The 22,681-nt window shown below is 29.9% G+C and overlaps 3 protein-coding genes across 7 annotated transcripts; 2 read left to right on the top strand and 1 right to left on the bottom strand.

Moving 5' to 3' along the window:
• Nucleotides 1–5,023: 5,023 nt before the first annotated feature.
• On the bottom strand, nucleotides 5,024–8,775 carry LOC100812408 (protein SENSITIVITY TO RED LIGHT REDUCED 1). Of its 2 annotated transcripts, none has more exons than XM_006581374.3 (2): nucleotides 8,259–8,775; nucleotides 5,024–6,082 (listed from the first exon to the last, which is right to left on the bottom strand). In XM_006581374.3, the coding sequence occupies exon 2, from the start codon at nucleotides 6,019–6,021 to the stop codon at nucleotides 5,191–5,193; it is 831 nt and encodes a 276-aa protein (XP_006581437.1). In that variant the 5' UTR covers nucleotides 6,022–6,082; nucleotides 8,259–8,775; the 3' UTR covers nucleotides 5,024–5,190. The 2 variants fall into 2 exon arrangements, with proteins under 2 accessions (XP_006581437.1, XP_003527828.1); XM_003527780.5 differs by lacking the exon at nucleotides 8,259–8,775 and adding an exon at nucleotides 6,699–8,222.
• Nucleotides 8,776–9,098: 323 nt separating this feature from the next.
• LOC100811861 (putative esterase YitV) lies at nucleotides 9,099–14,249 on the top strand. 4 transcript variants are annotated; one of them, XR_001388600.3, is made up of 13 exons: nucleotides 9,099–9,383; nucleotides 9,488–9,561; nucleotides 9,656–9,742; nucleotides 9,834–9,965; nucleotides 10,082–10,168; nucleotides 11,064–11,117; nucleotides 11,261–11,351; nucleotides 11,441–11,511; nucleotides 11,609–11,678; nucleotides 12,103–12,155; nucleotides 12,400–12,493; nucleotides 12,735–12,876; nucleotides 13,892–13,943. XR_001388600.3 is itself a non-coding variant. In XM_006581365.4 (13 exons), exons 1-13 carry the CDS (start codon nucleotides 9,173–9,175, stop codon nucleotides 13,979–13,981), a joined length of 1,212 nt encoding a protein of 403 aa, XP_006581428.1. In that variant the 5' UTR covers nucleotides 9,099–9,172; the 3' UTR covers nucleotides 13,982–14,249. The 4 variants fall into 4 exon arrangements, 3 of the variants coding, with proteins under 3 accessions (XP_006581428.1, XP_014631734.1, XP_006581430.1); XM_006581365.4 differs by having other exon boundaries at nucleotides 12,779–12,876; nucleotides 13,892–14,249; XM_014776248.3 differs by lacking the exon at nucleotides 11,064–11,117 and having other exon boundaries at nucleotides 12,779–12,876; nucleotides 13,892–14,249.
• A 1,834-nt stretch (nucleotides 14,250–16,083) lies between these two features.
• Nucleotides 16,084–20,556, top strand: LOC100789212 (putative esterase YitV). The gene is made up of 13 exons (XM_003526433.5): nucleotides 16,084–16,432; nucleotides 16,538–16,611; nucleotides 16,685–16,771; nucleotides 16,882–17,013; nucleotides 17,128–17,214; nucleotides 17,828–17,881; nucleotides 18,030–18,120; nucleotides 18,201–18,271; nucleotides 18,361–18,430; nucleotides 18,837–18,889; nucleotides 19,141–19,234; nucleotides 19,489–19,586; nucleotides 20,259–20,556. The coding sequence occupies exons 1-13, from the start codon at nucleotides 16,153–16,155 to the stop codon at nucleotides 20,346–20,348; spliced, it is 1,281 nt and encodes a 426-aa protein (XP_003526481.2). The 5' UTR covers nucleotides 16,084–16,152; the 3' UTR covers nucleotides 20,349–20,556.
• The last annotated feature ends 2,125 nt before the right edge of the window (nucleotides 20,557–22,681 follow it).

The raw sequence follows: 22,681 nt of genomic DNA, 5'->3' as shown, positions 1-22,681 counted from the left end.
GGAGCCACTTGTTGCTATTGGATAAGTCGTTGATGAAGTTCTCAAAGTATTGGCAAGCCCCACAATTGTATCCGATTTTAGCCCTTGTCTCCCTGCATCGTTCATCCTCTTTTGAGATGATCAAATCAGAATGAAATAGAGTGAAACATGTTACACTATTTTTTATGGAAACATTGTAGCTGGAAATTGCCTCCAACGATGAAGAATGATGATCTGCAGAGGGGTTGTCAAGAAGAGAGTTGGGGGAGAAGTAATCTAGTGTAGAAGATGTAGAGTATGATTTATGAAAAGATTAATCTAATAATTTAGAGTTTTGATTCACCCTAACTTTCATCATTTTTTAATCTATCATTTATTATTATTATTATTTATAAATTAAATTTTATTATTTTTAAAAGAAATTATCATAATTTAAAATATAATTCATATATGTTCAAAAATATTTTTTCATTACAAATTTTAATTATAATATATATATATATATATATATATATATATATATATATATATATTCAAAAGTAATTATTTATTATAAATTTTAATTATATAAAGTAAATATTTGTCTAGACTAAAATACTAGTGTGTGTGTTTTTGAGTAACATGTAACATTTGTATTTGTTACTAAGGGTAGTGTGTATTTTAACACAAAAGGACAATGAAACACTTACATCTCTTAGGGAATGATAGCGTGAAACACATTTTTGTAATAACTTTATTTTTTAGTAGAAGTTAACGAAATTTTGATGAAAATTAAAAAAATTGAGTTTAACTTTATCAAATGCCATAAGATGGAGGGTAAATTTTTATCATATGAAGGAAAATATAAATCTTATATATTTCAGGAAAATAGTATAATTTATTTTTATTTTAATTATAATTAAATATGTTTTTAATCCTATAAAAGGATCCAGTTTTAGTTTTAGTCCTTTTAATTTTTGTTTATTTTTATCTATTTGAAATCTCTTTTTTTTTTTGTTCTTAACATTCACTTCAAGATACATCAATAACATTTATTTTAGAGATCTAATTTTTTTGTTGTATCGCATGTTAACATGTTCATAGAAATACTAGTATCACCTAATATGGTCACTTGATCTTCGTTAAATACATAAATTGTAACACTTTTTCTCGTTCAGCCTGCCCGGTGTCACAAAATGATTTAGAACAAAAACCGGGGTCGAAATGCATTAACGAGTGTCACATAACAGTGAAAGATAAAAATATTGACTTTAGCTTTTTGATGGATGAAAACATAACTTTTTATAACAACTAAAATTAAAACTCACTCATTTTATAGGTCAAAATCATATTTAAGTCTTTTAGTTATTGCAATTGATTATTTGTTGCACTGAAAATTTAGGAGAAAATGACGTCCACCTTCAAGACAGTATAACAATTGACATCGATGATAATTTATATGCATAATTTTCTTTGTATTTATGTAAAATTGTTGCGATAACCAAAGATAAATATAACAACAGTATATGCATAACGTGTTTGGTGTTTCAAGTATCAAATGTGATTTTTATGTTTTGGATATGATTTTAGAAACTAATAGTTACAACTTTTACATCCCAAACGCGATTCTTCCATATTCAACGAGTTTCCGAACTCAACGAGTTTCTTAATACGTACAAAATGTGTGTAGTAAATGGAACATTTAAGTACACCATAGATTATTTTTTCACGTGTTCGTCTTCAAAGAAAAAAAAGTTGAAATTGTAGTCTCAAATTGAGTTAATTTATTTGAGTTTACAAGTTCACATAGACTTTTGAAACTAACAATAGAAATTATAAACTTAAATTATGTATAGTAATTATTAGCCATAAGTTTCAAAATGACAGACACACAAACTCGTTCAATTATGAAAATACAACAAAATTAAAAAAATGGTATAAGTTTGAATCACATGTGATAATTAGTTTGGCTGGAAAGGTTTTACCTTAGGATAATGGTTAAAAAATTTAAAATATTTTTTTATTATGATTCATAAAATTATATTATTTATGATTTTTTATATTTTTCTATAATTTTCACAATGGAATATATTTAATTTTCTGTCATTATTTTAGTTTCCTATACTATAATATGCAATAGAATATGAAAAAAAAAACTCTAGAGAAATATAACTAATATTCTTTAGAATAAGAAAAATAATATTAAATTCAAATTCAAATAAATTATAGATGGAAAAAAGATTTAAAAAGAAAGATTTAAAATGTAAGATCTAAAAACATATCTCTCTCTAGCACCACTAGCAAGTATTTTATTTATTTTTCTTTTTGATTCTAGTTATCAACACGGAAAGAGTTGAAAAAGATTATAGATCTAATTAAGTCGAGGGAAGCGCTGACACGCGCAAACGAGAGTAGATGAACAATTAGTGCGAAACGGTGGAACCACGAAGAACAACGAAGCCGAATGAGTGATACTGTGCTTGTTGGTTGTTCTTTTATGACTAAAGATAGATTACAGTAAATTTGTGATAACTTTTCTAACACAAAAAATTGAAAAAGATAGATTTGTAAAGTTGCACAATTGACCTCAAAATTACACATGAACGAGTAATTAATATCCTCAGAAAATTATTGGAGAAAAAAATATTATTTATTTTGAATTTAACAACTTTATAGCTAAAATAAAATTTTAGACCTTTGTTTGAGTTAGGTTTCTTAAGTTAAAAATGTTTTCTTAGTTTGTCAAATAAAAATTCCATATATATCTTAGTTAAACAAAAAAATGTTTTTTCTTAAAACATCTCTACTTGATTAAATCGGTCAGTTGATCAATTTTTAACAATAACAATATCAATTTTGATTAATGTATGCAAAACGTTAATCTAATGTGATATATTTTTCTAGTTTGTCAAGTTTCACCAGGTTGAACAAGTTAGTAGAATAAATTAACAAAAAATCCATTTAATCTAACAAAAACATTTAATATTTTATCTTATAAAATAAATAATCAAATATGTTTAAAGTTAAATTTAAAATATGTTAAATTTTTTATTCTTAAAAGTTAATAAATATAATACTTATCTGTTTCAAATACTATATAGTAATGAAATAATCTAATATGATCATACAAAATAATAACAAATATTTTAAAAAAAAACACAAGTAAAAAAAATCTTTTTAATATGTTGTCGTTGTAAAAAAAGCCTTCTAATTGATTAAAAACCATTAATACTTTTTTCAAGAAAAATTATTTGAATAAAATAATATTACTTATTAGAATAAATTATGCTTGGGATCCCTCAAAATACCCTAAAATTAGGTTTTAGTTCATATAAAAGTTTAATATATTTTAGTTCCTACATTTAGCAAAAGTAATGTAATTTGAGTCCTTCATTGAAGACTATAAACGTGTTTTTATTAAAATGTAGGGACTAAATAAAATTTTATAATAACTAAAATCAAATTATGAAATATTTTAAGAATCAAAAATATATTTTATCCTTCTTATTATAAATGAAATACAAAAGTTTTCATTAGTTTATTTAATGATTATATTTTATCCTTCTTATTATAAATGAAATGCAAAATATATTTTATATTTTACTTTCCGGTTACTATTTTTTAATGATTATAAATATTTTTGTTTTCGAAATTATAAAATGACGATATTTTTTATTTTTCCATATAAGTAACTAATATAGTATTTGCATAGTTCGAAAAATATATATATCTATTAAAAATAAAGAAACAAATCAATTGTTAACTATATTAAATAAGTTTAATTTAATTGATTGAGTTATATGAGTGAATTATTATAAATTCTTCATCCTTAAGTTCAATTATTACATATAAAAAAATTGCTAGCTACATTCACGGGTACATTTTGTAACATATATTATGAATACTTAATACAACTACAAATTTTATTCTAAAGTATTTAACACGTTTTTTTATATATAATAACAACATGTGCTTTCGTAAAAAAAAAAAAATTCTCTAATTTTATACTAACCCAAATACTCCAACATCATGGATTAAATAGAAAAGAGTCATGATGACATCACGACTACCCCAAATAATAAATAAAACACCAAAAGGATTCTCAACTATGACATGGATTCAAATGGCATAATATAATGCGGGCCAAACTTGAAATGTTAATCATTTGTTGCCACCACACGAGGAATCAAATTGTTCCAAAGACTCCAAAATGGATATTGAGGTTTGAATGTAAATGCGTCTGCTGTTCCTTTATCTGTGATAATATTAGAGTGTTTTTGAAACATATTTTTTTAGTATAATTTTTTTTATTTATGTGAAAAATAAAAAAGTTAGAATTAGTAGCATTACTTTGAAGAAAAAAATCACTCACACAAAAGATAATATGATTGATAAGAACTATATAACCATTTATCATCGTTATATGAAATTAAATATTAATTTAAATAAAAGACTTTATTTTTAATTCATTTAAAACTCTTCTATTAATTTGATTATGAAAATATTCATAAATTTTTTGAGGCCAAAAACTAAAAAATTAGAATTAGTAACATTACTTTGAAAAAAAAAATCACTCACATAAAAGATGATATGATTGATAAGAACTATATAATCATTTATCATCATTATATGAAATTAAGTATTAATTCAAATAAGACTTTATTTTTAATTCATTTAAAACTCTTCTATTAATTTGATTATGAAAATATTTATAAATTTTTTTAGGCCAAAAACTAAAATGCACAACTCCCCAAAATAAAACATTACATGATATATATGTATATATACACACACACATCATATTAATCTAAATTTTCTCAAAACATACATATAAACTTAAACCACACTATAAAAATAAACTACATAAATTATAAGTCGATCAGCACTATACATAACTTTAAAGAAAACAAAAACAAATATCGCATCTTTACGTCCAGATATGAAGTCTCCAAACCGCCTCCTATTCATCTATTATCCACATACACTAGATACAGGGTCATCACAGACCCAGACCACACGTGCAACAATGCAAAGATAAACAAGCATACTTAAAACAATATACAAGTTGACAGTTAAAGCATACATAAGCTTAGGATATTTGAAAAAATAAGAAGACATGGGAGGGTAACAGTCTCTTACACTAGATCAATAATTATGACAAAATGATGTACAACCGCGTTGATACGGATATACATCCCTTTAAATGAATTTATGCTTATAAGATACCCTCGATCAAGAATTGATAATAGGCAGCTCTGTCTCAAGGAGAGGGCTGAAAAAATGCCAACTTGAATCATGGAATGCATTATAATAATCATCTGAAACTGTTTGGATTCTAAATTCATTTGTGAATCCTTGAGCAGCCAAAATATGCCCCATAGAGTTAAGAATAGGTGAGTTCTTACACAGTGACACGTGCTGCTCATATGTTTCAAAGCTGTTCCCAAATAATACCATGTTTTTTAAGAGATTCAGTTTCCAATTTGCTTGCAACAGGTTGTTATATAGCTCTGCTTCACAGTGAGGCATGAAGAACATTGTTGGCTTTAGAGCCTCTCGCCTCCCATGCTCATTTATGGACATGACAGAACAACCAAGAGCTTCCAAAACCCGAGACTCAGTTGCAGAAAGAATAGGATCAAATACCTCTATGTTTCCAATCCAACTCAAATCTCTTCTCATCAATATTGCAAGACTAAGCTGCAGTCGAGGGGGCTCATACAATTTGATGCTGCCAATACCATAAATGACCATTTGCATCTTTATCTCTGAGCCCAAAACTCTATTGAAGTAATCAACAACGGATGTTTGAATTTGATCCCTGAAAGTATGATAGAATTCAGATCCCTCAATCCTATTTATACATCTTTCCATTTTCTGCACCAATGTTGCTTCTTTGCTTGGGTCAGTCTGAGAATCTGTTGGAGTCCATGGCTCTTGTTTTTCCTCCAAAACTCCAGATTTGGTAGCTTTTCTTCTTTGTCTGCTGCGACGGGGTAAAACTACAGTCCAACCTTCATTTGTTGTGCATTTGTTTGTTAGAGTTTTCTCTGAAGCTGCCATTGAGATACAGTAATTCTCGTCTTTGATACACTGCTTCAACGTCAGAATGCAATACCAAATTCTGGATTAACTTACATAGTGTCAGTACTGGCTTTCCATGCTTAGTCATGCAAAATAAACAGACTGGTACATCTTACAAGTAACTAGTCCCATTACGAGTACTTGCCATTCATGACAAAGATCAAATTTGTGAATGCAGATTACTAAAGTAGGGAAAAACAAAAATGTTATTTGCTATAAGATTTTTTCAAAGAAACCATCGAGTATAACACCTTACGAGTACTTGCCTCAGTAGGGAAAAACAAAAATGTTATTTGCTATAAGATCAATTTAAATTGCTCAAGACAAAATATGTTCATTCTCCTCTGCCCCTTCCCCAATATAATAAAAAAATGCTATAAACAGCTGAAAGCTAATTAGCTAAACAAGTCCCATTAAGGCATATAATCAAAAAAAGCTAAAAGCATCAAGAAAACATCTATTTATTCTGCTCTGCCCCTGCCCCTGCCCCAGCATCAAGAAAACAGAAGAAGAAGAAAGAACTATTAAACAAAAGAAAAAAAAAATTGTTATCTTGCCCGTAAAAAAACAAGAGGCTGGGCGAAGAAGTATGCTACGTAGTGACTAAGAGAATCAGAGGAAATGAGAGGTTCTAGAATGCTCTGGAAAAAACTTACGTGAAGAAGTAGAACTGAAGTTAAAATGCTACTGTTGGGCCCAAGTCCATAAGTAAAAGGAATAGAGTGGAAAGTAAAATGAGTTTTAACTTTTAACAAAGTCAATAAGCAAGGCTACTTTTGGGCCCTTGTGAGCATTCTGCAAGCCCAAAACAACTGCAATCCGCACTGACCCGCATCCGCTCCGACCCGGTTTCCTCTTTCAGCAGTCAGCACGATGAACCCTAAACGCGCCGTCGCCGTCGCCGTCGCCGTCGATGCAGTTTCTCTCCGGATTCATCCTTGTCGGAAACCGACGACGCAACAGCCGCGACCCAACGTGGTTTCGCAATGCGTAAGGCTCCGGGGATCGCGATTCTCGCGGAATCCGCAACGCGACGCCGTTGCAATTGCGTTTTCTCCAAAAAACCCGCTACGCTATAGCGTGATAGCGCCGCGATAGCCGCTATTTGACAACATTGGTAGTCACTCCGTGTCCATTAACAAATGACATTTGATCCTTCGTAGCATTAACTTCAACAAATTTATTTCTTTTCTACTACAAAGTTGTGGAATTCCCACTTATCCAAAAGCTTATCCAATGAATGAATGGTCTTTCGTGCTTGTGCCCGCATATATAGTAATATATTCTTCATCAGATAAATGATAAGAAAACACTCTTACATTTTATTTTGAACACTATAATAAGCTAACATTTTATGTTGACCCTACTAATAAACAGTGAACCTGCCTGGGTTATTTTTAGTCCCCAATATGATATGTCACCCAATAATATAAAGTCTTGAAAGGTGTATCAGAATGTGTTTTAGGCTATAAGGTAAGACTAAAGTCAGATCAAGTGTGGTAATGCTGGACCTTGAATGTGATGCACTGATTTTGGAGATGTTTCAGCATTTCTTGAAAGCTATAAGGTAAGACTATTGTACCTATTTTGGACAAGTTCAGCATCACTGTGGCTTTAAATACTTTGTTGTCTATAATTCTACTTCAAACATGATTTGATTATTCTGATCTTTTACTACTTAGTCTGTGTGGACTATTTTAATGTGTGTTTATTTTTTCCTGTTTAATACCTTGTAAACATGTAATAATTTGTGTGATTACTGATCATTTCCTTCCATATATTTTTACACTCTAATGCACGAACACTTTAAATTTGACTATGTATTTATATCATACCTAAAGGGGATCTACATACCTAAAGGGGATACTGATATATGTATAGTATGGTGGTTCCCCCCTATTTGAGCTTAAGTGTCTTTATCTTTAACCCTCTTGTGTACATTTTTTCTTTAGATAATGAAGGAATCAATTTGATGACTTGAATCAAGAATTTTTATTTAAATTTGACTAAAATTATGCTTCTTCAGTAACAAAATTATTATGATGATAACAATTAGCATGTCAACCTAAGTATCAACTATATATCAAGAAAGTTGAAGATATCAAGAAATATCAAATTAATAAAACATAACCAATATATAAATATAAATATATTTTACTAATAAAAAACCATAGGAATAAGCATGAACCAGAGAAAATTAAGAAATAGCCACTGACCCGTTTGCAGCCCAGTTAATAAGGTATCAGTTGTTGTTCACAAACAACTCATTTATGACCTGCGTCTTCCCTGGAACCACCATTAGCAAACATCAGCAGCAAAAGAAGCTTATATCAAACCCACGACCTCTCTTCAACGCTACACAAACCTTATTGACTGGGTTTCTTCAAAGCTTAACCTAACTAAATAAGTAACTCATTAACTTGGTTTTTTCGAAGTGAGACCAATCTCTTTCTTCATGAACTGCCAGTTCGAACCGGGAAGTAGACCTCGTCGGGTTCAATGGAAGAAGAACAAGCTAGGGTGTTGCTTGAATGTCAAAGAGGCTAAGGTTCAATGGAAGAACAAGCATAAGGAAGAGACTAGGGTTCAGAACAATGAACAGGCTAGGGGCGCTTGAATGCGAAAGGAGCTTCAAAGTAAATATAAATTAATTTTCCTATAACTTTTTAAATGAGTAACAAAACTGCAGAAAAAAAAGAAAGAGTAATAAAACTTCTCAAATAACCTACTATTATATCTTATGTATATACGCATATTTTTAAATTCTATAATTTTATTAACAAATTAACTACAAATAATATAATGAAGTAAATCACTTAATAATAATCGAATTTATTATTTTTGAAATATATAAAAAATGATCTAACAAAGGCCTATGACGGCAGATTTGTTGCCCTTAATATAGCCAAGTCTCTTTTTTTTTTAGGGAATAAAGCCAATTCTTGAAAACTTGTTATAACTGAAGAAAAAAAATATCGATCTCTGCCATTTATTATTTTTATATTAAAAACGTGTTGTTAATATTTCTTTTTATATTATATCCAACGATGAGGATATGAAATAATTGGTCCACTGTGTACCACTAAGTCATCGTCCAGCTTGAGATCTCTCATCTCTCTTCAGAATAAAAATGAATTTTAATCCTAATAAAATAATAGCATTAAACAGTGCATCTTTCGTCATTTACCTCTTGTTCTCAAGCTGCTATGGCGGTGGTTCTCACTCTAACTGTAAAATCCAAAACAAATTGGCGGGAAAAGAAGCCATTGTAGAAGCTCAGAGTCAGAGCAAGCTCCGATCAGAGTTCCTTCAAGTCCTGCGTAGTAGGCGACCCACTCAAGGTAGTTTAACAATCAAAATTCACTCACTAATTAACTTCCTCGATCTCGCTATGTATTGCGCAACGATAATTTTAATTAAATCTGGTTCTTAATATATGTTTCAGTTCCACTAACTGTCAAACCTGCGAAGCCAGTGAAGAATCCTTTGTATCAAATGCCTCCTCCAACGAGGGAAGAGGTATTATCAACATTCATAGTATCTTTTTTTTTTTTTTTCTTTCTTTTCAATTTGTAATTCATTTTTCTAGTTCAATCACATGACAACCTTATAGATCGAGATATTGGATTCGACTCCAAAGGCAGATATAGGGAACCTTGAAGAGTTGCTCGAGGAGGAGAACTTGTACTTGAACATAGAGGTAGGTAATTAAGTGATTAATTTAATTCTTCTAGAGTTGAATTTTGAATCGATAATTTTGTTATTCTGATTTCTTTGATTTTGGATCGAAGAAAGGAGAGCAAGGACGGTTGCCGGTGATGATACTGAAGTTGAAGAGAAGTAATAAGCAGAGAAAAAAGCCCGTGGTTGTTTTTCTTCACAGTTCATACACTAACAAAGAATCCATGCGTCCATTCCTTAAGGTTGCTACTACTGATTGGTTATTTTTTTTTTTTTTTTTCATTTGCGATTGTACAATACATCTGTATGATAAATTGATTATGATCACGGTTCTGGCTTCGGTTTCTTGGTGTTTTAGGCGTATGCTTCTCGAGGATATATAGCAATTTCGGTTGATTCTCGTTACCACGGAGAACGTGCCACCAACACAACCACCTATATTGATGTACTATAAGTTTAATTGGTTTGCTATGCTTTTTTAAATTTTTATTATTATTAAGTGGTTGCTATTGGGTTTTTACCTCGTGATGAATTGCACAATGTTATTTGACTTTAATGAATTGCACAACCACCTATTTATATTTATACAATTTTATATTGTTATTAAATAGTAAATACCATTAGTATAAGTTGTACTGAATTCAAATATAAAATTAACTAACTTTTATACTATTATTATCATTTAATCCTACTAATAATTTTTAAAAATAAACTTTTTCTACTAAAATACTCTTATTTAGAACTTGATATACTAGGAATAAAAATGAGTTATTGAGTTATTGCAAATAAAATTTCAATAAATTAAAAGATACTTTTTAGATGATATAATTAAATATAAGAAGAAAATAATTATTATTAAACTCAACAAGCTTACATTAGAATCTATACTTTATTTTATAATATTAGCACCAAATAAATTGACAAACTAACTTTTTTTTTTTAACAAATGTGTTCTATTCATCCACACCAATTAAAATAATCTACCTCTGTAACGGGTATAGAATTTGGTCTGTAAATTCATTCAAATTATTATTTTAATGAATTCCATACATAATAATTGATTACTAAATCAAATTAAATTCGTATTTTAGTGATTCTGAACATAGGTAAATTTTCCTTCAAGAACATACGTTAAGCTTTAGGAGAAGTAATTTGTCTTAAAAACATATTTTTGTCTGATCGTATTGTCCTTATATAAAGAAGAAATAATGGACACTAATTTGCTTACATATTTACCCAAGATCATTCAGAAAGTGAAAAATAAGTCATCTATGTAAAATTCAAAACTGATCTTTACTTTTGTTTTGGCCCCTGCAACCTCCCCTAAAAAAAATACACAGGCACTTATATCTGCATGGAAAACCGGTGAGACGATGCCATTCATATATGACACGGTAACGCATTAATGTTTACCATCCAGCTTTAAAAATGGAACCACTTAATGCCCCAATTGATTGGTTTGAACTGTAATTATGGCAATTTAAACTTATGACTTGTTTGGTTAAAAAAAGGTGTATTATATTCCTTGATGTGGCAGGTGTGGGACTTGATTAAATTGGCAGATTATCTAACACAGAGAAGAGATATAGACCTTTCTAGGATAGGAATCACTGGAATATCACTTGGAGGTTGGTTGAGAGAAGTTAAAAGGAATATGTCAGATGGCATGTTTGATGAGACTCATCACTTCATTCACTTGTATAATTCCTTCATGCAGGAATGCATGCATGGTTTGCTGCAGTTGCTGATACTCGCTATGCTGTGGTTGTTCCTCTTATTGGCGTTCAGGTGGCATTGAATGATTGAGTGAAGCTTTTATTTAGCAAAATGTATATGTGTTTCTGAAACAACAATTTGAAAACTTTTGTGCTAAATGCTTTTGCAGGGTTTTCGATGGGCCATAGACAACGATAAATGGCAGGGTCGAGTCGATAGTATAAAGCCTCTTTTTGAGGGTAAGATATAATCTCACATGAGTTTCTGAATTTTCTTTCATGTTTATCTGTTTTATTATCTTTGCTTAAGTTAGTTCTCCTTTTACTTCAATTTTGGTTAATATAATATTGGTATTATGATTCATATAAATTCTGTAATCTTGTAGGTACCGGTTTATATTTGTAGGGATAGTGTGTGGTTTCATATGCAACATCAAATAAATTGACTTTTACATTATAATAATAGATTGCCTATAGATTAAATTACATGGTAAAGTTAGAATGGTTTTTGAGTAAGACCTAGAAGGGAAAATATAATAGTACCTAATAGGGCTACTATTCATTCAAGCATGCTAATTAATAGTGGACAACTGAACATATATTCTGAAGGTACGTACTTTAGTGTATATATATATCCCTAATGCTCTTAGCTTTATGTACGCAGTGGCACGTGCTGATTTAGGTAAAGGTGCTATTGACAAAGAAGTGGTGGAGAAGGTCAGCCAAGTTTTTATGAATCCCAAGTATCCAACTATGATTCCACCTCCAAATGAATTGCTATATGCTTTGATTTGCTTTAACATAACACGATTGACGACCATGCTTAATTGATAGCATGATACCTATCCCATAATCGCTAGCTATTCACTCACTAGGTTCAATTTCCATCTAGATCTTTGTTCTATTTATTCTAGAGTGTTTGCAGCTGATACTAATCTCAAAATTTTATATTTTTTATCAGGTGTGGAGCCGAATTGCTCCTGGTTTAGCTTCCCAATTTGATTCACCCTATTCAGTTCCAACTATCGCACCACGTGCTTTGCTTATTGTTAATGGTAAGACCCTTCTATGTGTAATGTATTGTACATTAAACATTTTCAAACCGAATCTGGCTACGTACGTTATTCATATACAACTTCATGTAATGACAATTCAAGTCAAGGTAACCACATTGCTGCTACATAAGGTTTCTGCTTCTCTAGGATATATCAATAACATTGTAAATTAACCTCTGCATCCATCCGTATTGATCAATTCAATTATTTCATTCATTTAGAATTTGTGGATTTCTTTTAGCTAACTTGGAACTGAAGCATTTGCTTGAGTGTTGGGAACTCTAGGTGCGGAAGATCCTCGGTGTCCTCTTGGAGGCTTGGAAATTCCAAGAGCAAAGGCAACCGAGGCATACAGAAAGTTTCATTGTTTAGATAATTTCAAGGTATGAACTTGTTTGGTCACTTTTGTGAGAAATTTAAACTAGTGTGATCTTCCGTTATCAGTTTCATAAGAATTGATTTAACATTTGGTTGAAACCTGCAATTTTCCCATTTAAATAAAGCACCATTTCGTAAAATACCTCTCACAATAAAAGTGCAAAGGGAGTCTCTTGAATTTAACATGCGAGTGCATGTATATTATTGTCTTTATTTGGTCATCAGCTTGATTTTTAAGATTTAATAGACTTAAGGTCTCAAGTCATGGCATGGCACCGTTGTATACGTGCAGCCTCTTTTGTTGGATGTGATAGAACTCAAAGGCATGTTTGGTTGGGGATTCTTTTTAGGATCTGTTTGGAATCCCTGACGGACAGATGGAGAAATTTTGGGTTATGGGGGCAATATTTATGTATATAAATTAGTATTTTATTTTATGGAACATAGATAATAAATGTTTATTTTTATATAATTTAAATTTAAATAATAAACAATAATTTTTAAAATATAAATTACATTATAATTATAATTATAAATAAATATAATTAACTAAATTATTAGTTTGAGTGATACTAAATTTAATCTTTCAAATAAATTTTTGAGTTTGAGATTTATGAATGAAAAATATAATTAAGAGTGAAAAACTTAAATTATGATTTAAGATTATTTTTAATTATTGATATTTTATTTTGAAAAACAACTATTGAATTTTTTTTTATTATTGAAATTTAATTGAAAGATAAAGGTAAAAGAATGCAGATTGAAAATGATAGGCAATTAAAATATTCAAATATTATGTGTGTAAAGATAAAAAGAAAAGTAATTTAAAATGAATGAGGAAAAATCTTTTATTAATTATAAATATAGTATGTAAAATACACATCTAAAAATGAAAAGAAATAGTAATATAAAATTCAAAATTTGTGAAGACAATTACCCTACAAAATTAAGTGAATGCTAATGTTTGGTTGTCTTTTTTTATCGTCTAAGAATATTATGATTGGTTGCTTTGAAATTCAGTTTATTGCAGAACCTGGAATTGGACACCAAGTAACGAGATTTATGATGAAAGAATTAGCTGATTGGTTTGACAGGTTCTTAAACCCTTAGCTCTTTCCCTCATCTGGGTTTTTCAAGCTCTGAGGTTATAAAATTATAAACCAACTTGCTCAGAGCTCAGGCTCATTGCCTCTTTCCAATCGCCTTTGTATGATTGTATGTCCGTCGTGATAATATGCAATACAAAATGCTTTACCCGTTGAAACCCACTAGCTACTATGGCTGATTTAGTGGAGGGATTGGATAATGGATATATAGTTAAGACTTAAAAGGCTGTGTTTAAGTTATATACTGCCAAATAAAATGATATATTTGCCTATTTGGTGATTAAAAATTTATTATGCGAAATTTTTTTTAAAGATTTAATTATATTTTTGCGGTAATTTAATATTTTTTTTGTTTCATTTCATCCTTGTAATTATTTTTTTGTTTTAGTCATTGTAAAATTTATTTGTTTTATTTTTTGTCTTAAAGTGTTTTACATTAAAAAAAATTCACAATTCAAAATATTTTTATACTGTTTAAAGTGTTATTTAAAATATTTTAAGAATAAAAAACAATTAAAACTTTTTTTATGTTATCACATAAGTTCAATTATCAAATAAACTGTTTTTCTACACAAAGATTAAATCACATGTATGTGATCATGTGGGTTCAATATTAAATTGATAGTAAATCAATCAAAACTAATTTATTAATCAAAGTAAATGTCAGACAACTCTCATAAACATTCTAAATCATAATATATAATATGAAGTAATATTTTTTTAATTAATTTCAAGAACTAATGAAAAATAATATAATAGGATTTTTTTCTATTATTAATTTATTATAGCTCTTAGTTGTCTTTAGACTATAATATTATTATCAAACTCTAATGAGTTAATGCATATTTTTAATCAACACATGACTTTATATATTTATTGTTCAATAACTTTGACTAAAGTCTTAATGAAGAGCTTAAACTCATTACTAAGAATTTGGATTGCTTGATTAATCACTAAGTACTTATATAGGAAAGAAATCTATTTATTTATAAATTTATTAATATTTCTTCTTAATTATATTTTATTTATAAATAAATAAATATAGATATGGGAAATATTATCTTACAAATTTTCCTAATATCCTATGAAATAAATAATAAATGAAAAGTAAATATTATTAATATCATTAAAGTAGGACAAGCATTCAATAGTTTTTATTTAATAAATAGAAAGATTTGGAAGTACAAATTATAGGAAAATTTTAACTATTCTATATATATAATTCCGATGCTTAAAAAAAACTATTCTATACAAAATTAGTAAGCTTTAGGGCCTGATTTGGTGTATTTTCCTAAAAACACTTTTAAGAGAAAAAAGTTCTCCATAAGTTAAAATAAACTCTTCATTACATAATTTTTGTAGAAATTTTCTGTTATAAGTTTTCTAGAAAATGAGATAAATATATAAATTAACTAATGAAAAATTCATTTTAACTTTAAGAGAAACTTAATTTTTTTTCTCTTAACTTTTCCATAAGCTAAAACAATTTTTTTAATTAACTAACCATTAACTAATTAATTTATAGAAATTCTTTCGTATGATTATTAATGAGAACATATCTATAAATTACCTACAAAGAGCCTTGCATGTGTACGTCAATGTAGCCTAGTGAATGTTTCGATACATTCCTTTGGATCTCGGTTGTTCAATAATGTAAACAAATACAGCATCAATTCCTTTGTCGTAATCCTTGTTAAACAATGCGGAGAATAAGTAATCAAAGTACTCACTGAGATTTGTCTTTGATAAAAAGTCAGGAACATGAAGCTTCGTTACAACTCACTATTGTTATATATTCATCAAACGACGTGATTTCCCCCTCCCCCCTCCCTCACAGCAACTTGTCATAAATTAACTTCTAAATAGGTTAAATTAGTAAATGATATATATCATTGAGGATCTTAATAGTTTTATTCCTAAATACTACACGCATTGAACAAAAATCAACGAGATGAAGAATATTAAGCATTGAATCAACTGAAATGATCACATAAAACCAATCAATTAAGTGAATATTGTTATTTATAGCATTATTATTTTTGTGATATGCAATTAATAAGCATCCACTTAATTTATTTTTCTAAAAATTTAGCAAAAACGCGAGAAAGGATAAGACAACGAGAAAGGCCACTGGTAAGTACTACCACCATAGCAGCTGGAAAGCAAGAGAGGAACATGATGAAAGTTGCACCTACGAGTCCGCTTCCCACGAGGCACGTGCGGATTCTGTTTCACCGCACGTGCCTTGAGCATTCAATAATTACCACCAACTCGCCAAAGTCACTTAATTATAAACGCGGAACGCATTTCACCAGGAGAAGCAGAACCATCGCTCAAGCTCACACTCACAGTAAAATCCAAACCAAAATGGCGGAAAATAAAGCCATTGAAGAAGCTCAGAGCAAGTTCCGTTCAGAGTTCCTTCAAGTTCTGCGTAGTAGGCGACCCGCTCAAGGTATAAAAATCAAAGTTCACTCACTAACTCCCCTAATCTCGCTATGTATTGCACAACGAGTCAACAAATCTTTTAATTAAATCTCGTTCGTTTTATATGCTTCAGTTCCATTAACAGTCGAATTCGCGAAGCCAGTGGTGAATCCTTTGCATCAGAACTCTCCTCCATCGATCGAAGAGGTATCGTATCAACATTTTTTTCCTTCAATTTCTACTTAATTTGCTGGTTCAATCGCATGAGAACCTTTTACAGATCAAGATAATGGAGTCGTGTCCGAGAACTGATATAGAGAACCTTGAAGACTTGCTCGAGGAGGAGAATCTCTATTTGAATATAGAGGTAGTAACTGATTAATTCGATTTTTCTGGAGTTGGATTTTGAATCGATAATTTTGATATTCGGATTTGATTTTGAGCGAGAGAGAGAAATTCGTTGATTATGAATCGTAGGAAGGAGAGCAAGGACGGTTGCCTTTGTTGATTTTGAAGTTGAAGGAAAGCGATAAGCAGAGAAAAAGGCCTGCAGTTGTTTTTCTTCACAGTACGAACAAATACAAAGAAGTCCTACGTCCATTGCTTAAGGTTAACAATTAACACTGCATCTTCTCTGCAATTTACTGTTCTGTTGTATGCATTTATGATAAATTGATTCTAATAACGGATTTTCTTTCTGGCTTCGGTTTATTCGTGTTTTAGGCGTATGCTTCGCGAGGATATATAGCAATTTCTGTTGATTCTCGTTACCATGGAGAACGTGCTACCAGCGCAACCACCTATCGCGATGTACGTGTTTGCCTTGCTCTGATTTATTTTTAGGTTTAGTTCTCCTGATAAATTGCGCAATTTTATTTAGGGAAAAGTTTTAGTATGAACTCGTACTTCAAATGCTTTATTAGAAATAAGAAAACTTTAGGAATTGATTTTGCTTTTGAAATCATTTTGATTTTAGGTTGTGTAACTCTAATTTGTTTGGATTTGATTAGAAATAAGAAAACTTTAGGAATTGATTTGCTTTTGAAATCATTTTGATTTTAGGTTGTGCAACTCTAATTTGTTTGGATTTGATTGCAATTCGGTTTTAATTATTTAACTGTGCTCCCCTTATTAGTTTACTTATTTACATATCCAGAGTGATGGTAATAAAGTAAATTACTTAAATTACATGAAGATTAAATTACACAAACCTCCCTTCAGGTTTGAAGAAATTACACAAGTCTCTTTTCTATTTTCTGTTCGTATTGTCTTTATATGAAGAAGAAATGGACTTTCTTTTGCTTACATATTTATTCAAGATTATTAGGAAAGTTAAAAATAAGTCATCTATATAAAATTCGAAACTGATCATGTTTTGTTTTACTTTGTTTTGCTGCTACCTCCCCGACAAAAAAATACACAGGCACTTATTTCTGCATGGAAAACTGGTGAGACGATGCCATTCATATTTGACACGGTAACTTGTTTATCATGCAGCTTTACCATATTGTAGTTAAGATGGAGCCACTTAATGCTCCAACTGATTTGTTTGAACTGTAATTATGGCAGTTTAAATTTATGATTAGTTTGGTTCAGAAATGGTGTATTATTCTTTGATCTGGCAGGTCTGGGACTTGATTAGATTGGCAGATTATCTAACACAGAGAGAGGATATAGACCCTTCTAGGATAGGAATCACTGGAATATCACTTGGAGGTTGGTTGAGAGAAGTTGAAAAGAAAATGTCAGATGGCATGCTTGATGTGACTCATCACTTATATAATTCCTTGATGCAGGAATGCATGCATGGTTTGCTGCAGTTGCTGATACTCGCTATGCTGTGGTTGCTCCTCTGATTGGCATTCAGGTGGCATTGAATGATTGAGTAAAGCTTTTATTTAGCAAAATGTGTTTCTGAAACAACAATTTGAAAACTTTTGTGCTAAATGCTTGCAGGGATTTCAATGGGCCATAGGCAACGATAAATGGCAGGCTCGAGTTGATAGTATAAAGCCTCTTTTTGAGGGTAACATAACGTCAAACGAGTTTTCTGAAATTTCTTTCATGTTTTACCTGTTTTCCTATCTTTGCTTAAGTTACTTCTCCTTGTATTTCAATTTTTTTGGTTTATATAATATTGGAATTACTATTCACAAATCCTGTAATCTTGTAGGTAGCAGTTTTTACTTGTGGGATATAGTGTATGATTTCATATGCAAGATTAAATAAATTCTTAAAATTGATTATGCCTATGGATTAAATTAAATGGTGAAGTTGGAGCGGTGTTTAAGACCTATAAGGGAAAATATGATATGAATCTTGGTCCTATCTGTTGGGATTCATTCAAGCATGCTAAAAGTGGAAAACTGAACATATATTCTGAAGGTACTTTGGTATATTTATCCCTAATGCTGTTAGTTTTGTGGATGTAGCGGCTCGTGATGATTTGGGTAAAGGTGCTATTGACAAAGAAGTGGTGGAGAAGGTCAGCCAAGTTTTTATGAATCCAACTATGATTCCGTCTCCAAATGAATCGCTATAAGCTTTGATTTATTGCTTTAACTAAACATGATTACAATGCTTGGTACCATGATACTTATCCCACAATTGCTAGTTATTCAGTATTCACCCACTGCGCACAATTTCCATCTAGAGAGCTTTGTTTTTGTTATTCTACAGTGTTTGCAGTTGATTCTTGATACTATATACTAATCTCAATTTTATATTTCTGATCAGGTGTGGGACCGAATTGCTCCTGGTTTAGCTTCCCAATTTGACTCACCTTATTCAGTTCCAACTATCGCACCACGTCCTTTGCTTATTGTTAATGGTAAGACCCTTGTATATATTGTACATTAAACATTTTCAAAATGAATCAGGCTATCTTATTCATATACAACGGCATATATTGACAATTCAGGTAACCACTCTGCTGCAACATAAGCTTTTTGCTTCTTTAGGATATATCAATAAATCGTAGACCCCTGTATTAGTCAATTTAGTTATCCCGTTCATTTAGATTTTGTGGATTTTTTTTAAGCTAACTTGGAATTGAAGCATTTGCTTGGGTTTTGGGAACTCTAGGTGCGGAAGATCCTCGGTGTCCCGTTGCAGGCTTGGAAATTCCAAGGGCACAAGCAAGCCAGGCATATGGACAGTTTGACTGTTTAGATAATTTCAAGGTATGAACTTGTATAGTTTGGTCACTTTGATGACAAATTTAAATTTGCCAGTGATCTTCCGTTATTAGTTTAATAAGAATATATTTAACTGTTGGTCGAAACGTGCAATTCTCCTCCGGTTTCAACAAAGCATCATTTCATAAAAAACCTCGCATAATAGAAGTGGAAAGGAAGTCCCTTGAATTTAACATGGGCTTTCCAAAGTATGGCAAACACATTAGAGTGCATGTCTATTGTTGACTTTATTTGTTCAGCTTGACTTGTAAGATTTAATAGACATAACATCTCAAGTCACAAGGCTCTTAAAATTTGCGTTTCAACTTAACTCAATCTTACTAAGCCATTTTGAAGAAGAGAATTTCCTTCCACTTATATATACTTTAATTTACTCATATCACTAGTCGATGTTGATGTGGAATTTCCAACATGGACACCATTGAAGGTGCAGCCTCTTATATTGGATGCGATTGTGAGAAGAGCTTAGCTGAGTGTTTGGTTGGGGATTCTTTTTAGGGTATGTTTGTAATTTAGTTTTGGAGTGAAAGAAAAGAGAAATATTTTAGTTTTATAGTAAGGCGGTGTTGATGATTGGTTGCTTTCTTATTTGTCCTAATTTATGATTGGTTGCTTTCTTATTTGTCCTAATTTATGATTGGTTGCTTTGAGATGTAGATTATTACAGAACCTGGAGTTGGACACCAATTAACGAGACTTCAAGTGAAAGAATCATCTTATTGGTTTGACAGGTTCTTGAACCCTTAGCCCGTGCCCTCATATGTGTTCATCAAGCCCTGTGTGGTTGTTGCTCTAGCTCATTGCCTCATTTCTATTGTCATTGTGTCATGATATCAAAGTCAATAAATTGTCAAATAGAAATCATCATCATGATGACTCTTAAGGTACAGTCAATAAATTTATTATGTATGATGGTGTGTAATTGAATGATAGTAAAAAAAAAATTATATTGTCATTGCATATATTATTTATTCAAACTTTTTTTGCCCCGTTATAATAACATGTTAATTCATCAACATTGTTCCAGGACAAAATCAATTTTCTACAAATTTGTCAAACATGGCAACGAGTTAAGCATGTTACGAAAGAGCAATATTACTGTGCAGACAAATTCATGGCAAAAACCTTGATACATTCAAGTTAGATGCAGTAATTAAGCTAATAAATTAGTAACATATTTTTTTTATAAAATAAATTGGTAATATTGTTGTGCAATTGAAGGGTAAATATGACAAAGATTTACACCAATGAATTTTATTAAAACTTATGTTTATGAGTTTTTCTTTTATTTATATGATATTTAATTTTTATTTTTTTTCTTAATATGAGATTTCAGCTCACTTCTATTCTAATAAATTTGTACTAACTAATAAATGTATAAAAAATATAGTAACCAATAGAAATAACTAAACATTAATTAATAATCCCTCAATAGTTGACTTGACTGAGTGCACCTTAAGCAAACGCAATAAAGGTATCTGACCAGTAATGGAAAATTATAAAGAGGAGAAGCTGAATTCTCCTTGTGAGAGAAAAATGATTCACAGCTAGATGCAGTATTGTAGTGTATCATATTCAATTATTCACAGAATAATACGACTATACGAGTATTGATGTTTTAGATACATCGGGATCAGTACAGTTGGCTTAACTGAATGCTAATTAGTATTGGTAAGAGGTGAAATGTTGCGGTATCTTGTTATTTCTTTCGTTTTTAAATTACTAATATTTAAAGTTTTTTATACATATTAAAAATAATAATTATTGTATGATAAAAGTATTTATTTGGGAACAATTTTTCTAAAATATTATTATTCTATTTTTAGTTTCAATAGATATATTATTCAGTTTTTTAATACAACAATACTTAATAGAAGACAAAATTAAAATAGATGATTTAATATCTCATGAAAAACTAAAACATCTTAATTTGAGACGGAAGAAATATGCTATGTTTAAATTGATAAAATTGGAATGAAATAAAGTAGATTTCTAATTAAATGGATTCCTATTATTGTTCATCAAATCTCCTAAATTTTATCTCCCCCTCTCCTAAATTCCATACTTCAGCAAGTAGATTTGCCCTTTCAATATTTACATAGGAGACGATTGTTTTATGAATAATTTTTTTATTCTCGAAAATATTATTTTTGAAAATAAAATATAAAAATATTATTTTTGAAAATAAAATATAAAAATATTATTTTTGGGTATTTAATAAAAAAATATCTTTAATTAACTACAAAATTAATTAGAAATATTTTTTATATTTTCAAGAATAATTAAGACATAAGTTTGGTTAAATTATTTTTTCTTTGGAATAGATATTATAATTATTAAAATATTCTTGTTATGTTAAAAATATTTTTTTTTATAATACAAAAAATTTTATTATAAGACCAACAAATGCAAGCATACTCAAAAAATTATGTATGTCAAGTTTTTTTTAATACAAAATCATTCTTACTACTCATTTATTATTCATTAAAGTATGACTCAAATTATAGATATACCTATATGCATTACATCACACATGAACAAGGAATAATTAGAGGGAAAACCAAAAAATATTGTGGGTAAAATTATAAGATTGATAATAAATAAGCATTGATGCATGAATAAAAAATTTGAGAATGACAAAAATTAAACAATGAAAATGAAGGGATTATTAAAAGAGGAATGCTATCCTGGTTATGAAGAAGATGTATCTGTATTTTTTACTCACAAATTTTTTTTCCCATGAGAATAAATATTAAATGAATGTGAAATTATTGCTTACCTAAATTAAAAATATATTCAAAATTAATTAATTTATTACTTCATAATAAACGTCAGACTATTTTTTTTCCTCCTCCTATGTTATCCAAACTAAAAAAAAATCTACCCATAAAACAAACATTCTCATAAACTAAAAATATGTTCGACAAAACAGTTCATTTTTATGATAAAAAAATAACATGATTTTTTTCCCTTCACGGCAACTTGTCTTGAATTAACTTCTAAATATAATTTTATTCCTTATTACACGAACAAAATCAACTACATGATTATTAAGGCTTGAATCAACTGAGACGAAATTA

The sequence above is a fragment of the Glycine max genome, chromosome 6 (genome assembly GCF_000004515.6).
Source record: "Glycine max cultivar Williams 82 chromosome 6, Glycine_max_v4.0, whole genome shotgun sequence".
NCBI classification, from domain to species: Eukaryota; Viridiplantae; Streptophyta; class Magnoliopsida; order Fabales; family Fabaceae; genus Glycine; species Glycine max.
This window is presented reverse-complemented; position numbering and strand designations above follow the sequence as displayed.